We start from the raw sequence: 15,841 nt of genomic DNA, 5'->3' as shown, positions 1-15,841 counted from the left end.
CCCGGTATTCAATATGGAATGTCAGCATACGCGGATTTGGTCATATACGGTAATTTCGGGAACATAACCACTGTAAATAACAGTAAATAAAGCTTTAATGTACTGTATAAAAGAGGGAAATACACGAAAATAAAGATACATGTATTGCTGGACATTGTACATACAGTACATGTACGTATATGTATACACTTTTGCTTAACGACCAATTTGGTTAACGACGGCGTGCTGGTCCCAATTGTCGTCGTTAAACGAGGAGTGGTTGTACCTATACTCAAATTCATTTGGTTCCATCTTAATGTATATGTAGGAGAATACTTGATTTATTCTACTTTTGTTATCCTAATTGCTGTAAACATCAGTTATAAGTAAAGAAATGTATAAACCAATAAATTCTTCTCCTTGACCTCAACTCCACATAATTAGTTTCTTACCCTTTCAAGTTTTGATTTTTTTTTTATAGTTATAGAATGACTGCTCTTTCTAATGATTGAAATAAAATTTTCCTATCTTAAGAGCAAAGTGGAGAAATATAATATTTTCTGAAGGAGGTGAGAAATTTGCATGTCACTGGTGCCTGCTTGGAGCAGGAATCTGTAGGACTACCAACTGTACTGAGCTGCATATTAGAAATCAAGTGTAATTTCTTATTGGAATGGAGTATAGATAAGATGGTTGTCAAGTGGAATATCTAATAAGGGTTGTTATGGTCGAATAGTTTGTTAGATTTGAGACTAGTGTATTAGCCAAAAATATTACATCTTGTTTTATATTTTCATTCCAATTAACCAGGGTACCCAGCTCACGAGTCTTACCATTTGGTACAACAGATAACTTTTGGGAAATGGGACAAGTTGGTCCATGTGGTCCGTGCACTGAAATTCACTATGACAGAGCAAGACGAAGTGATGCAGGAAACAGAGTAAATTTAGGAGTAGAAGATATGATTGAACTCTGGAACCTTGTATTTATACAATATGAAAGGTAAGTGAACATTGACATTTTTATCAAGATGTATTGTTCATGACAAAGGCAATTTGGACATTGATTTTCTGGTGAGGAGGAAGTTACTATATGATGTAGTTAGGGTAAAGCACCTCAAACTATAGAAGAGTTATGTCTCATTGCATTGTCTTTGACCCAAGAAGTGTGACCCCAGACAGGGTGATCCTTCAACCTCAAAGTGCTTAGATGGAAGTGATGATTCAATAGGTTTTGTGTATGATGTATGTGTATGCTTTTACTTAGCCACCCCTGTACAAGAAGAAAATGTATATACACAGTGGACTCACAAGTTCTGCATAGCTTGAGGTCTGCAATTCACTAGTTCCTTGTAATACCCTGAACTTCTTGATTCCTAGCATCTGTGTGTTGCTTACTACTTCTGTAGGTTTGTTGTGCATTTCATATATCAGTAGCCATCATCAGTGCCTTGTCACCAAGAGCTTTTTTCCCCCTTATAAGGGAAGTAGCCAAGTCAAAGACACATACCTACTCACCCCTATGGACCTGAGGCAAGGGAGAGACAAAAAAAAGAAGAAGAAAAAAAAAATATATATATATATATATATATATATATATATATATGTATATATATATAAATATATATATATCTATATATATATATATATGTATATATATATATATATATATATATATATATATATATATATATATATAATACATCTCCTGGCTGTGGTCTGGCTTGATGACTCATCTTCATAGCATCTCAAATCAGGACTACCATTATCGATATTCATTTTTCCAATTTTGATGTAGTTTCTACCTTTACATCACTTTTAATTTTCTGTTACCTCCATATATACCCACCCATTCCACTCTCCTCCACCACTCTTTCCTCCCTCTCATCTTAGCTCCTCATGGATGATGGGTCATCCCTGTATCCCTCCCACAGCCCTGGTTCAGAAGCAATGCAGCGAGACACAGTACATCCACAGCAAGGCTACTTCACTTAATGGCTACCCACCTCTCTGTCCCCTCATGCAGAAACAGAGAAGATGGGGAGAAATCCTTTTGGGCTGCATCAAAGTATCATTCACACATAAGTGCCCCCCTTCCCTCCCATCCCCTGCCCCTCCCTTCCTTGCATAACAGTGGCATCTACACATAGCCACTCTCCACTCATTCCTATCTCTTGCCTTCTCCCTTCCTTGCTTAACAGACATTCTCCTCTTTATCAATGCTCCCTTCACCCCATCCATCCATCTCATCCTTGGTTGTCCCCTCAAATTCACTCCCTCTACTTCTACCTTCCACACCTTTATTACTAATCTTTCTTCACTCATTATTTTTACATGTCCAAACCATCCCAATACTCTTCCATCAGTCCTATCTATCATCTCCTTTTCCACTCCTGCTCTCCTCCTCACCTCCTCATTTCTCGCTCTATCCAACCTAGTAACCCCTACCATACTTCTCAGATATTTCATCTCAAACACATTCAAACTTTTCCTCTCAGCCTCTCTTAAAATCCAAGTCTCTGCTCCATACAAATCCAACAGCACAATCACAGTAGCAAAAATATGTGAAAAAGTCATCAAAACTAGTTGGGTTAAATATCTGGAAGAAAAAAAAAACTATACTGAATCCAAATCAATTTGGATTTAGACAAGGCAGATCATGTACAACAAACCTGATCTGTTTCTATTCAAGACTAATAGAAATAATACAAGAGAGGGATGGATGGGCAGACTGTGCCTATCTAGACCTACAAAAAGCATTTGATAAGGTACCACACAAGAAATTAATAAGAAAAATAGAATCAGTAGGTGGCATCGGAGGAAAATTATTGGAGTGGATGGAAGACTTCCTGACTGGGAGAAAAATTAAGGTAGTAATTAGAGACAAAACTCAAAATGGGAAGAAACGATAAGTGGTGTCCTGCAAGGTTTGGTGCTGGCTCCAATCATGTTTGCCATATATATAAACGACATAGATGAAGGAGTGGAGTGTTATATGAATTTCTTCACAGATAACACAAAAATACTAAAGAAAGTAAGAACAGATGAGGATTGTGAATCATTACATTCAGACCTGGACAAAATCTGGAAATGGACTCAAAAGTGGGAAGTGAACTTCAATATCAAGAAATGTAGTATAATGGAGTTTGGAAAAAGTAAAAACAGAATATCAAAAAATTATAAAATTGGTGAAGAAGTCAAAAAAGTGAACTCGGAAAGAGACCTTGGAGTAATAATCAGCAAAGACATGACACCGGACAAACATATCAACAAAAATAAATATTAGTTACATTAATAAGACCAAAACTGGAATACAAAGTAACACTATTGACACCCAGTACCATAAAGAATATAAAGAAATTAGAAAGAATACAGAGAGTAGTGACAAAGTTGGCACCAGCTCTTTCCAAATTAACATATGAACAAAGATTATCCAAATTGGAATTACCAACATTGGAACAGAGAAGAGAAAAAGGAGATCTACTGACTATCTATAGAATCATGAAAAGAATAGAAATCCTTGATAGGAATGATTTACTAAAATGTGACAATGGAAAAACAAGAGGACACGAAAAGAAACTCAAAAAGGATAACTATAGAAGAGATATGAAAAAAACAGCTTCCTACACAGAATGCTGGATATCTGGAATAATTTAGATAAAGAAACAGTATGTGCAAACACTATTCAAGATTTTAAGAAAAAACTTGATGCTGAAAGATACAAAGACAGGTCACCATGAGCATAGCTCCCATCCCATATAATACAACTAGGTAAATACAATCTCCTCTTTGTATCCATTCCCAGATGCCTATTTCTCATGACACTTTTTAATTCCCCAAGGCATTTACTTGCTTCTCTCAATCTACAATTTATCTCTACCTCCACTCCTCCATTTCCTACTACATGCGACTCCAAATGCCGAAAGCTATCCACTTCGTCCAGCCTTTCTCCTTTAATACTCACTTCCAACTCATTACCATCCTCTCCCCTTGCACATCTCATCACTTTGCTTTTACCTTTATATACCTTCAACTTTCTGCTATTGCATGCCTTCCCAAACTCTGTCACTAACTCCCTCAATCCCCACTCTGACTCTGCCACAAGTGCAATGTCATCAACCTCTCTCCTTTAATACTCACTTCCAACTCATTGCCATCCTCTCCCCTTGCACATCTCATCACTTTGCTTTTACCCACATATACCTTCAACTTTCTGCTATTGCATGCCTTCCCAAACTCTGTCACTAACTCCCTCAATCCCCCCTCTGACTCTGCCACAAGTGCAATGTCATCAGCCTCTCTCCTTTAATACTCACTTCCAACTCATTGCCATCCTCTCCCCTTGCACATCTCATCACTTTGCTTTTACCCACATATACCTTCAACTTTCTGCTATTGCATGCCTTCCCAAACTCTGTCACTAACTCCCTCAATCCCCCCTCTGACTCTGCCACAAGTGCAATGTCATCAGCAAACAATAACTGGCTTATCTCCCACTTTTCTCCATTTTCTTTAACCATCTCCAGTCCCCTTGCATTTGCCTCCCACACCACCCCATCCATCTACATTGTACAAAATACTCAACAGCATTACACTATCCAACAGTAACACTACACACTCTCACACAGCAATAATCACAACAACAATCTACCCTCAAACAGACAACAAGCAAACACACTCATACGTCATTTTGCACAGACAAGCCATCTCACTTCTCACCCTGACGACCGACGCACCATTCGACGTAAGAAAGACTTTCCCACAGACTCAGACTATATACCCTTCATAGACAGTCAGACAAAACTCATAATACATAGTCTCAAGCACTCATCTGCCTGTGGCCCTGATAACATAAGCAACATCCACCTAAAACACATTGGACCACAAGGTATACACGCACTCACAAACATTGCAAACTACAGCTATTCACACAACACTATACCCGACATCTGGAAGCATGGTAAAATAATCACCATTCCAAAACCGAACAAAGACCCAACAATCCCAACATCGCACCGTCCAATCACACTTCTCTGCACCCCCTCTAAAGTCATTGAACGCCTAATACTTAAACTTGTCACACCACATATTCCCCTTGCTGACTCACAACACGGTTTTAGGCCACTACACTCCACAAACACTCTTCTGACAAACCTCACACAAAGAATTTTAGATGGCATCAATTCAGATAGGCCCCACCAAAGAACACTTCTTATAACATTAGACATTAGTAAAGCTTTTGATGCTATCCCCCACCACAACCTAACAAATAAAATATATAACACAGACATGCACAAAAACACCAAAAGATGGCTGGCCAATTATCTGGCAGGTAGGAATGCTTACTTGTCATATAATGGCCAATTATTGCACATCAGAAACATTAAGAACGGAATACCACAGGGCTCGGTTCTATCCCCCACACTATTTAATCTATACATGCATGACTTACCCACGCCAGACACCTCAGAAATACAAATCTCTTCCTACGCAGACGACATAACAATCACATGCACACATCGTAACACAGACAAAGCTGCAGAAATAATCCAGCCATACCTTGACACACTCAACACATGGTTCATCACAAACAGACTCAAAATAGCTCCAACCAAATCTACAGCAACACTTCTCACCAACTGGACAAAAAAATACAAATACATACCTCATCTCTACATCAACAACACTCTAATACCACACACAAACACACCGAAAATTCTTGGTGTAACATACGATACATCCATGTCTTTCAAACAACACATCACAAACATAAAAAACAAATGCACACCCAGACTTAACGCACTTAAGTCAATCACTGGAACAACATTTGGACAAAACAAAGAAACTAATATAACAATATACAAACAATGCATACGCTCAGTGTTGAATTATGCGAGTCCTGCATGGGCTCCTAATCTCAGTGAGACACACCACAGCACCCTTCAAATCATACAAAACAAAGCCCTAAAAACAATTACAGGCTGCACAAATACAACACCTACAGACCATTTACACCATGAAACAAAAGTCCTCAAAGTCAAGGACCACCTCGACATGAGAGGCACACAAACACTTGCCGCAGCCACCACAAACACATTAAACCCGCTACACTACATAGCAGAACACCCACACACACCAAGAAACATTAAAACAACACCCAAAGACCTTTATCACGCACAGATACTCTCTTCTCTTCCTCCACAACCACCAAATACCAGCCTCCGGAAACATATTCATAATCATATCACTCACCGCTCCATTAACCCCTTCCATACGGTGCCGCACACGTAGGCATCATGGACTTAGATCTCGGTGGCAGCAGCCAATGCCAGCCGTACGACGTGTCGTAATAATACTCGCATCATAAAATATAGTCACCGCTTATATCGATCGTTCTCTCTTCACCCGTGAATTTTGATAACCATAGAAAATGCGATTACAAAAGAATTAGAGAGAATGTCATTATGGAGGGGCGACTACAATAAATATAATCAAGACGCCGATATGGCAGCCTCGCGAATACACTCGCTCCCCATGACGCCTACGTGTGCGGCACCGTATGGAAGGGGTTAACACACTGAAAGACAACACACTGCTGCATGCCAGACCCCCTGATATCCACCCTTCTGAATCCTCTCTCCCACAAAAGGACAGAGTCCACTTGGCCAGACTGCGGTGCGGTCACCACCCAGCACTTCTAAGCTACCAGAAGAGGCTGGATGACCGCATTGTGAACAGCTGCCCAGGATGTAACACTTCACCCCATACCATACAACACATAATGGAAGACTGCATTATACACAATCATGCACGCAAACAACACAACATACGCTCTATAAAGGATTTGTGGGAAAACCCAGTTTCGGCTATGGCATTCCTTGGGGAGACGGGACTGCTCGGACAGACAGTCTAGGGAACGACAACAACAACAACAACAAATCTACACATTGAACAGCCATGGAGACATAACACATCCCTGATGCAGTCCCACCTTTACCTGAAACCACTCGCTCTCTCCATTTCCAATTCTATCACAGGCTCTACTATTGTAAAAACTCTTGACTGCCCTTAACAGCTTTACTCCGATCCCATATATCTGCAAAACCTCCCGCAGTGCCTGTCTACCCTATCATAATCCTTTTCCAAATCCATAAAGGCACAAAAAAACATCCTTACCTTTTCCTAATGCTTTCTCACATATTTGTCTTACCACAGAAATCTGATCCATGCAACCCCTACCTTTCTTAAACCTACACTGTTCCTCACCAATTACTACTCCTTCTTCCTCTCCTAATTCTCTTAATTAAAAGCCTCCACAAGCCTCCCCAACTACACCCTACCGACAGATCCCTCTGAAACTACTACACTCACATTTGTTCACTTTTCCCTTGTAAAGTGGAATTATACAGGCACTCCTCTAGTCTTCTGACATTCTGCCCTCCCTTATACACACATTAACAATCTCACTAGCCATTCCACTACAGTAAAATTCCTTTTATCCGACCTTCAAACATTCGACTAGTCTAAACATCTGACTTTTTTCTTCAATGTCCCAAGACGGATAAAAAGTTGAATTTGTCCAAACATGACCATCGAGTGGATGTTTAGTTGTTGTTATCACCACTACCGATTCATGGCACTCAGGTTGGCTGTCATTTTTGCAGGCATTTCAGTGTTTGCTTATGTTTGGCCATTGGTGGTTGTTTCTCCTCCACTCTGTTGTGTTGTTTATTATGCTTTATTGTACTGTAAATAAGTGAAAATATCCCAAACCAGTGATTTTTTAATCTGTTAGTGTACGTCCAAACATCTGACTTTTCCAAACATCCTATCTAGGGTAGGTCCCACCAAGGTCAGATAAAAGGAATTTTACTGTAGTTACAAAACTGGTAACAAAAAAGAAAAGTGTCACACAATGGTCTCTATCATAACTATAAAAGTTCCCATTTCTGTAATATATTTTTAGGAAAGCTGATGGATGTCTTAGAAAATTAGAAACTCATCATGTTGACACAGGAATGGGCCTTGAGCGTATTACTGCTGTCCTCAATGGAAAATCTTCAAACTATGACACAGATCTATTTATACCCCTGTTTAATGAAATTGAAAAGGTAAGATATGTTTCTTTATGTTAGATAAATCAGTACAGTAGATGGTGTCTCAGTAAATCCAAAATGTTTGATTAAGTTATCTGACTGACTACAGTCATCCTATATTGCCTTGTGTGGGTAAAATAATTGGTTTACTCAGCTTTGCTGAGATGAGAGGACCATTGAATACATTTTAATTGTGTATAATATGTGGGCTTTGATTTTGTCACCCTTCCTTTCAAGGGGGAAGGAAGACACCTTTGGTTTAGTTAATCTATATATGTTTTTTTAACAGATTAGTAAATGTCAAGCTTACTCAGGTGCATTCAGCCCTGATGGCACTTGTCTTGACACAGCTTATCGTATATTAGCAGACCACACAAGAATGTTGACTGTTGCCCTCAGTGATGGCATGTTTCCTGATGACAGGTCAGTTCTTAAGTCTCCTCCATATTTTTAGCTGCATTTATAAGCCTTGTTGAATATTAACAGTGGTAGAATCATGAATTTTTCAGGACTCTGTAATATGAGAAAAAGATTAATATTTTTTTGTTTCAGCCACAAACTGCGAAGGATTATAAGGCGTGCACAAACTCTTGGCTGGGAAGATTTTGGTTTAAAACATGAAAAAAACTTTCTTCAGCATTTAGTACATGTTGTAGCATCAATTTTGGGAGAGGCATACCCAGAAATAACAAAAAATTTGAGTAATACCATAACAATTCTTGAAAAGGAAGAAGAAATATTCAAAGAGATGAAAGGGCAAATAAGTTGGTATGTAATATGTCAATAGTGTTGGTGTGTATTCCAGTTTTGGTCTTAATAATGTAATTAATATTTTTTTAATAATGTCTTCATCCAAGTAGTCAAATGCCACTTTCATTGACCTTAATAGGTTGAAGGTTTCTACGACTATTTTGTTGATATATTTGTCCAGTGTCGTGTCTTTGCTGATTATTACTCCAAGGTCTCTTTCCGAGTTCACTTTTTTATCTCTTCACCAATTTTATAATTTTTTGATATTCTGTTTTTACTTTTTCCAAACTCCATTATACTATATTTCTTGATATTGAAGTTCACTTCCCACTTTTGAGTCCATTTCCAGATTTTGTCCAGGTCTGATTCTAATGATTCACAATCCTCCTCTGTTCTTACTTTAGTATTTTTGCGTCATCTGGGAAGAAATTCATATAACACTCTATTCCTTAATCCATGTCATTTATATATATGGCAAACATGATTGGAGCCAGCACTGAACCTTGCAGGACACCACTTATCATTTCTTCCCATTTTGAGTATTTATCTCTAATTACTACCCTCATTTTTCTCCCAGTCAGGAAGTCTTCCATCCACTCCAATAATTTTCCTCCGATGCCACCTATGATTCTATTTTTCTTATTAATTTCTTGTGTGGCACCTTATCAAATGCTTTTTGTAGGTCTAGATAGGCACAGTCTGCCCATCTATCCCTTTCTTGTATTATTTCTATTAGTCTCAAATAGAAGCAGATCAGGTTTGTTGTACATGATCTTCCTTGTCTAAATCCAAATTGATTTGGATTCAGTATAGTTTTTTCTTCCAGATGTTTAATCCATCTACTTTTGATAACTTTTTCACATATTTTTGCTACTATGCTTGTTAGGGAGACAGGTCTGTAGTTAGTTGGATGTTCCTTGTTTCCTCCTTTATATATTGGTACAATATTTGCATTTTTCCAGTCCTGTGGTACCTTTCCTTCTTTGAGCGAGCATTTGATTATATTGTATATTTTCTCTGTTAATTCTTCTATGCATTCTTTCAGTATCCAGTTTGCAATTCCATCTGGACCATGCAATTTTCTGACATCAAGATTTTTTATTTGGTTGCTGATTTCCTTCTGTGTTACAGTTATTTTCTTCATTGGGGGGATTTCTGTCCATTCCCTCACAGTTAGACGAGTTCTCAATTGGGAACACCAATCTGAAATGATTGCTCATAATTTCTGCCATTTCTTGTTCTTCTGTATATTCATAATTTCTCTGGCACAGCTTTTCTATTTTTGTTTTGTTTTTTAGTTTACCATTGACGTAGCTGTAAAATAGTTTAGGTTGCTACTTGCATTTTTCTATTATTTCTTTTTCATAGTTTCTCTTTTCATCTCTGTATTTTTACATAATCATTTCTTAGTTTGATGTATGTTTGCCATTTGCTCGTTTTTTTTTTTTTTTTGTCATTTTTTCCATTTTTTCCAAGCTTTGTCTCTTTTATCCTTAGCTTCACTACATTTTTTGTTGTACCAGTTCTTTATATATACTCTTTCTTGCTTTTGTTGTGGTACATATTTGACTCCCTCATTATAAATTTCTTTTAGTATATTCCATTCCTCTTCCATCCTTGTTTCTTCTTTTAGGAATTTTTCCCAGTTTGTGTTACAAAAGAATTTTTTAAGTTCCTCAAAATTCATTTTGTTACACATTGGTCTTCCTATTCTATGTTTCATTTCTTCTTAGGTCTACTTGCTCTTTTAGTTCGAATTCTATTAGTGGTTTTGGTGCATCCTTCATTATTCTCAATGCTTTATTTTGTACACTTAGTAAAATGTCTGTTTTGCTGATTGTTGAGCACCAAGTTGTAGAGGCATAGTCAAATGTGGTTCTTAAGAATTATTTGTAGACTATGATTAGAGATTCTTTCAGTTGTTCAGAACCCATACTTGTGATTAATTTTGATAGTTTATTTTCTTATGAATTTTTATTGCCAAATATTTGATGGGCAGGTTGATGTCATATGAGTATCAAAAGTGAGACCCACATTTTTTCGGAGGAACAAACAAAAGGGTTTTTGGGTGGTTGTGGGATAGGTGTAGGGTGGGTGTATACTTTGACTAAGACACCCTCCTTAAGGGAAAAAAAAAGGCTTTATGGTAAATTTTGTATATTGTAGGTACATTTTATATACAACTTTCTGTAACCTGATTATTTTTCATAAATAGAAGTAATCTTTATATCTCATTTTCAGTGAATGGAAGGCATTGATTAGGAGTAACCCTGAACTTGATGTCCTTTCTGACCATCGAACACCTGGACTTATAGAAGCAATTAAAGAATTACATATAGCCATGGCAGATATAAGACATTATGAAAATACATTGCCAGCAGATTTTATATTCAAATTATATGATACGTACGGATTACATTTAGATCTGATAGAAGACTTAACAACACTTTATAACCTCAATATGGATGTTATTGGTTTCCAAAGAAAGCTAGAAGAAACTCGTTTATTAACAAAGCAGGTTTTACAAGAAAAACTCAGTTTGAGTATGGATTGCAATATTAGCAAAAACATTATGGAAGAATTGAATAGAGTAGGTACACCAGCAACTAATTCTGATGCCAAATATAATTATGTAAGCACAAACAATGGAAATTATAGCTTCCCACCATTAGAAAGTGAAATCTTAGCATTGATATCTAATGATACTTTAGTAAAAGAAGCTAGTGATGGAATGTGGGTTGGTGTTGTCCTGAATAAAACTAATTTTTATCATGAGGCTGGTGGACAAGAAGGGGACCGTGGTGTGCTCACATTAGAGGATTCTCACATACCCATAAATTATGTAGATTTTAAGGAGGACTTTGTATTCCATTGGGGTTATGTGAAAGGTGACAAGAAAGTGATGGTTGGAGATAAAGTGGAAGCAGTTGTTAATGCAGGGAGACGATTTGGTTGTATGCAACACCATACTGCAACCCATCTCCTTAATACAGCTGTCAAGGCTGTGGCAGGTATGTAAATCAGAATATGCTTTGGTTTATAACATATTTATTATGATACCATATGACTTACTAACTCCAAGGTAATATTTCATAATCACTATTATTTTTTACCTTGTGTCAAATGAAATTTCCTCTGTAATATTACATTTTGCACATTTATTTTATTGCACAAAACTCAAGACTCAAAATTATATTGTTTTATCATTTACTGATATACTTTTCTGTTTTATGAGAATACTAGTTTAGTATTTATCTTAAAGTCATTATAAGATGTTCAAGCACATTGATAAACTATTTCCAGCATCACACCACCTAATCACACTTCTCTGCACCTCCTCCAAAGTCATAGAACATTTCATACTACAACTCATCACACCACATACCCCCCTTGCTGAATCGCAATATGGATTTAGACTACTGCACTCCACAAACACTTCTGGTAAACCTCAAAGAGTTTTGGTGGCATCAATTTAGATAAGCTCCCATACAGAACACTTCTCATAACACTAGACATTAGTAAACCCACCAATGCCACCCCCCATCACCTCACAAACAAAATAACACAAACATGCACAGTAATACCAAAAGATAGATGGCCAGTTATCTGGTAAGCTGAAATGCCTGTGTCATATAATGGCCAATCATTGCACACCAGAAACTTTAAGAATGGAGTACCACAGGACTTGGCTTTATCCCACAAACTCTTCAATCTATACATGCACAATATACCCACACCTGACACCTCAGAAATATAAATGAGGCATTTAAAAAAGAAAGGGGTAAATGTCACCCTTCCTTGGTATAGAATATGGTTCTTGGAGTGTTTGATGTTAAGAGGCAAAATGGTTTACGCATGATGCCAGCATTTTCCTCTTTCTATTCTAGATGCCTTAAGTCTCTTCTTACACAGACAACATAACAATTATATGCACACACTATAACATAGACAAAGCTGCAGAAATACTACAACCATACCTCAACAGACTCAACACCTGGTTCACTACAGTTAGATTCAAAATAACTAACCCCAACCAAATCTACAGCAACACTTTTCACCAATTGGACATCGGAACACAAATACATACCATGCCTCTATATCAACAACACTCTCATACCATGCACACATACACCCAAGATTCTTGGTGTAACGTACAACACACCCATGTCATTCAAACAACACATCATAAACATAAGGACTAATTACACACCTAGACTTAACGTGCCTAAATCAATTGCAGGAACAACATTTGGACAAAATAAAGAAACGTACTACAGTACACAAACAATATATACACTCAGTGATGAATATGTGAAACCAGCATGGCCCCCTAATCTCATTAAGACAAATCACAACATCCTACAGACCATAGAAAACAAAGCCCTAAGACAATTACAGGCTGCACAAATACAAAACCTACAGACTATTTACACCATGAAATGGAAGTCCTCAAAGTCAAGGATCACCTTGACACGAGAGGCACATAAACACTTGCCGCAGCCTCTACAAACATAGCACATCCACTACACTAAATAGCATAACACCCACGAAACATCAAAACAACACCCAAATTCCAATATTACAAAAAATACTCTCTTCTCTTCCTCCACAACCACCAGATATCAGCCTTCAGAAACATATCCATAATCATATCACTCACTGCTCCATCATCAAACTGAAAGACACTACACATTGCTTCATGCCAGACTCCCTGATATCTATCCCTCTGAATGCTCTCCATCAGTTTAGATCAAAACATCAATCTAATTTTAAATTGGTGTGGTTACTTTGGTCACCATTCCTATTTTTGTAGGTAATTTTGGGATTTTTTAGTCATATAGTACAGAAATCTATTCTTATTGGTTTTTAAACAAAATGTGAATCTCTTATAGGTCCATCTTCTCAAAGATCTTCACATGTGGCAGAAGATCACCTTCGGTTGGATGTACTCTCATATAAACCACTGGATGCTACTCAAACATGTTCACTTGAAAATGCTGTACAGGTATTTTTGAATTAAAAAAAATAATATACAAGTGTACATAAAAGAGGTAGACAGAGGTCATGATAATAGTTAGTGTTGCCTTGAGTTTCACTAAGTGGAAAACCTGCAGCCTCACAAAAGCTAACAACAGTCCTTAGGCCCTCTCAAAGATCTCTCTGGGAAATAACTTTAGGTTGTTGTTTATGTTATATTGGTGTAGGACTTTCTGTCACCAGCTGAAAATAGTAGGAGGAGGGAAATAGTTGCTGATTGTCAGCCCTCCATATCTGAAAAGGTGTAGGAAATACAGTTGAAGTTGATAGAGAAAAATCTTGGCCTCAATCAAGAGACCAAGTGTAGTCCCTTAGGGCTGCATCTGCTGAAGGAATGGAGAGGGTTAGAGGGTTGCTAGGTTTTGAAAATGGACAGCTTTGCTGTCCATCTTGCAGGACCACCTTAAACAGGTACCCATCAGTGGCCCCTTAGAAATCATAGAAAGGAATGAGTGTAGATGGACAGTAGAAAAGGATTGGAAGTAACGATTGTCTCAGGGTGGTTGAGGACTATGTAATAATAACTGTAACAATGAATGTAGAATAGTTGTGTATGGGTGATGCTGTGATGCATGAAAGAGAATGGGTGGGGGATGGGGGGTGAGGGAGTATATGTGAGAAATAATTTGACACAGCCTGAAGGGATTTCTCCCCATCCTCTGTTTTTCTACATGAGGGGATGGAGGGGGGTCACCAATTAAATGAAGCGGCCTTGCTGCTTCTGACCCAGGGCAGTGGGTGAGATACTAGGATGACCTCTCATCCAAGAGGAGCCAAGGTAAGAGGGAGAGAAGGGGTTGAATAGGAATGGAGTATGTGGAGGCAGAATAGGATTAGTGTAATCTAAAATCATAAACAAATTCAAGGTTAGTTAAAGAAGACAGATGAAATTTCATGAGTTTAGCTCCTTTCCTGTACATTACAAATAGTTAATACAAGTAAGTAAATACAATAACACAACATAGACAACAGTTATTTATCTGCCTTGCTGTTCTGAATTGATCTGCTTTCTTCTTTACTTCACTTGAATGAAAGAAATGTTTGAATGACTCAAAGAAGAAAATAGATTGGCACCAGCAGCATACTCATCACTACAAGTAACCTTAAGGGGACCGGCTGGTCAAGAATCGATGAAAATTGGGAAAAAATAAAAAACTGGGAAGAATTTTCTACATCTGCGTATGTGGAGTATTTCATCAAAATTTGCCTTATTTTCGTAGTTATGGCAAATAAACCCCCTCCTTCCCCCAACTCGACCCCATCTCGGCCCTATGATACGTATCGGTCAGTACAATATATATATTATTGCAATAAATAACAATAATTTGTAATGATTGAGTGCTATTGCTAGTGACTTCTGGCAACTCTGTCTCTGTACCAAAGGTTATATATAGACCCCAGCATGGGTAGATGCTTCTGCATCCCTTGACCACTCCCTTACGATGCAGGAAGATCAAAGACAGTTGATGAGTCTGAGGAAGAAGAAACCCAAAACTGTGAAAAAAACAAAAAAAAGTGTGAAAGAATATGCTCCTGGAACATTCAACTGAAAACCTGGCAACAATGAGTAGTGTTGGCATCTATGACACCCTAATGTAATAACCTGCCTAAAATACAGGTGGGGACCAGGAGCCAGAAGACAGAAGATTATATGACTGGACATCAACATATATGACTGAATATGAATAAATTTTATTCTAAATATTATCAACATTCAAGCCAAAAAAACTAAATAAGGAAATGCCATGATATCCCTTATTTATATTAGTATGTAGGGGTTCAAAGTTAGTGAAAACTTTGACGGCCCGTATCTCAAAACCTAAGTTTTATACCTTCAAACTTCTACTCCATAACATCTTAATCAATTTCAATGAAAATTCACACATAATATGTCTAAATCTGCCTGATTGATGAAATAAAACGTTTTTTTTTTTTTTTAATATCTGAAAGTGTTAATTTTTGCCCCAAAAAAGTTCCCCT

At 37.6% G+C, this 15,841-nt stretch overlaps 1 protein-coding gene across 4 annotated transcripts in view; it reads left to right on the top strand.

The window, feature by feature from the left end:
• AlaRS-m (alanine--tRNA ligase, mitochondrial) overlaps positions 1 to 15,841 on the top strand; it is a 131,568-nt gene that overhangs the window by 35,392 nt on the left and 80,335 nt on the right. For all 4 annotated transcript variants that reach the window (XM_076189503.1, XM_076189505.1, XM_076189504.1 and 1 more), the window contains 6 exons: positions 790 to 981; positions 7,945 to 8,089; positions 8,364 to 8,497; positions 8,627 to 8,842; positions 11,066 to 11,835; positions 13,717 to 13,829. In XM_076189503.1, coding sequence (XP_076045618.1) covers positions 790 to 981; positions 7,945 to 8,089; positions 8,364 to 8,497; positions 8,627 to 8,842; positions 11,066 to 11,835; positions 13,717 to 13,829 — 1,570 coding nt within the window. The remainder of the gene's footprint in view (positions 1 to 789; positions 982 to 7,944; positions 8,090 to 8,363; positions 8,498 to 8,626; positions 8,843 to 11,065; positions 11,836 to 13,716; positions 13,830 to 15,841) is intronic.

Source organism: Oratosquilla oratoria, chromosome 8 (genome assembly GCF_046742065.1).
Source record: "Oratosquilla oratoria isolate Oo_2021 chromosome 8, ASM4674206v1, whole genome shotgun sequence".
Lineage (NCBI taxonomy): Eukaryota > Metazoa > Arthropoda > Malacostraca > Stomatopoda > Squillidae > Oratosquilla > Oratosquilla oratoria.
Note: the sequence above shows the minus strand (reverse complement) of the source record. Positions and strands in the feature narration are given on the sequence as shown.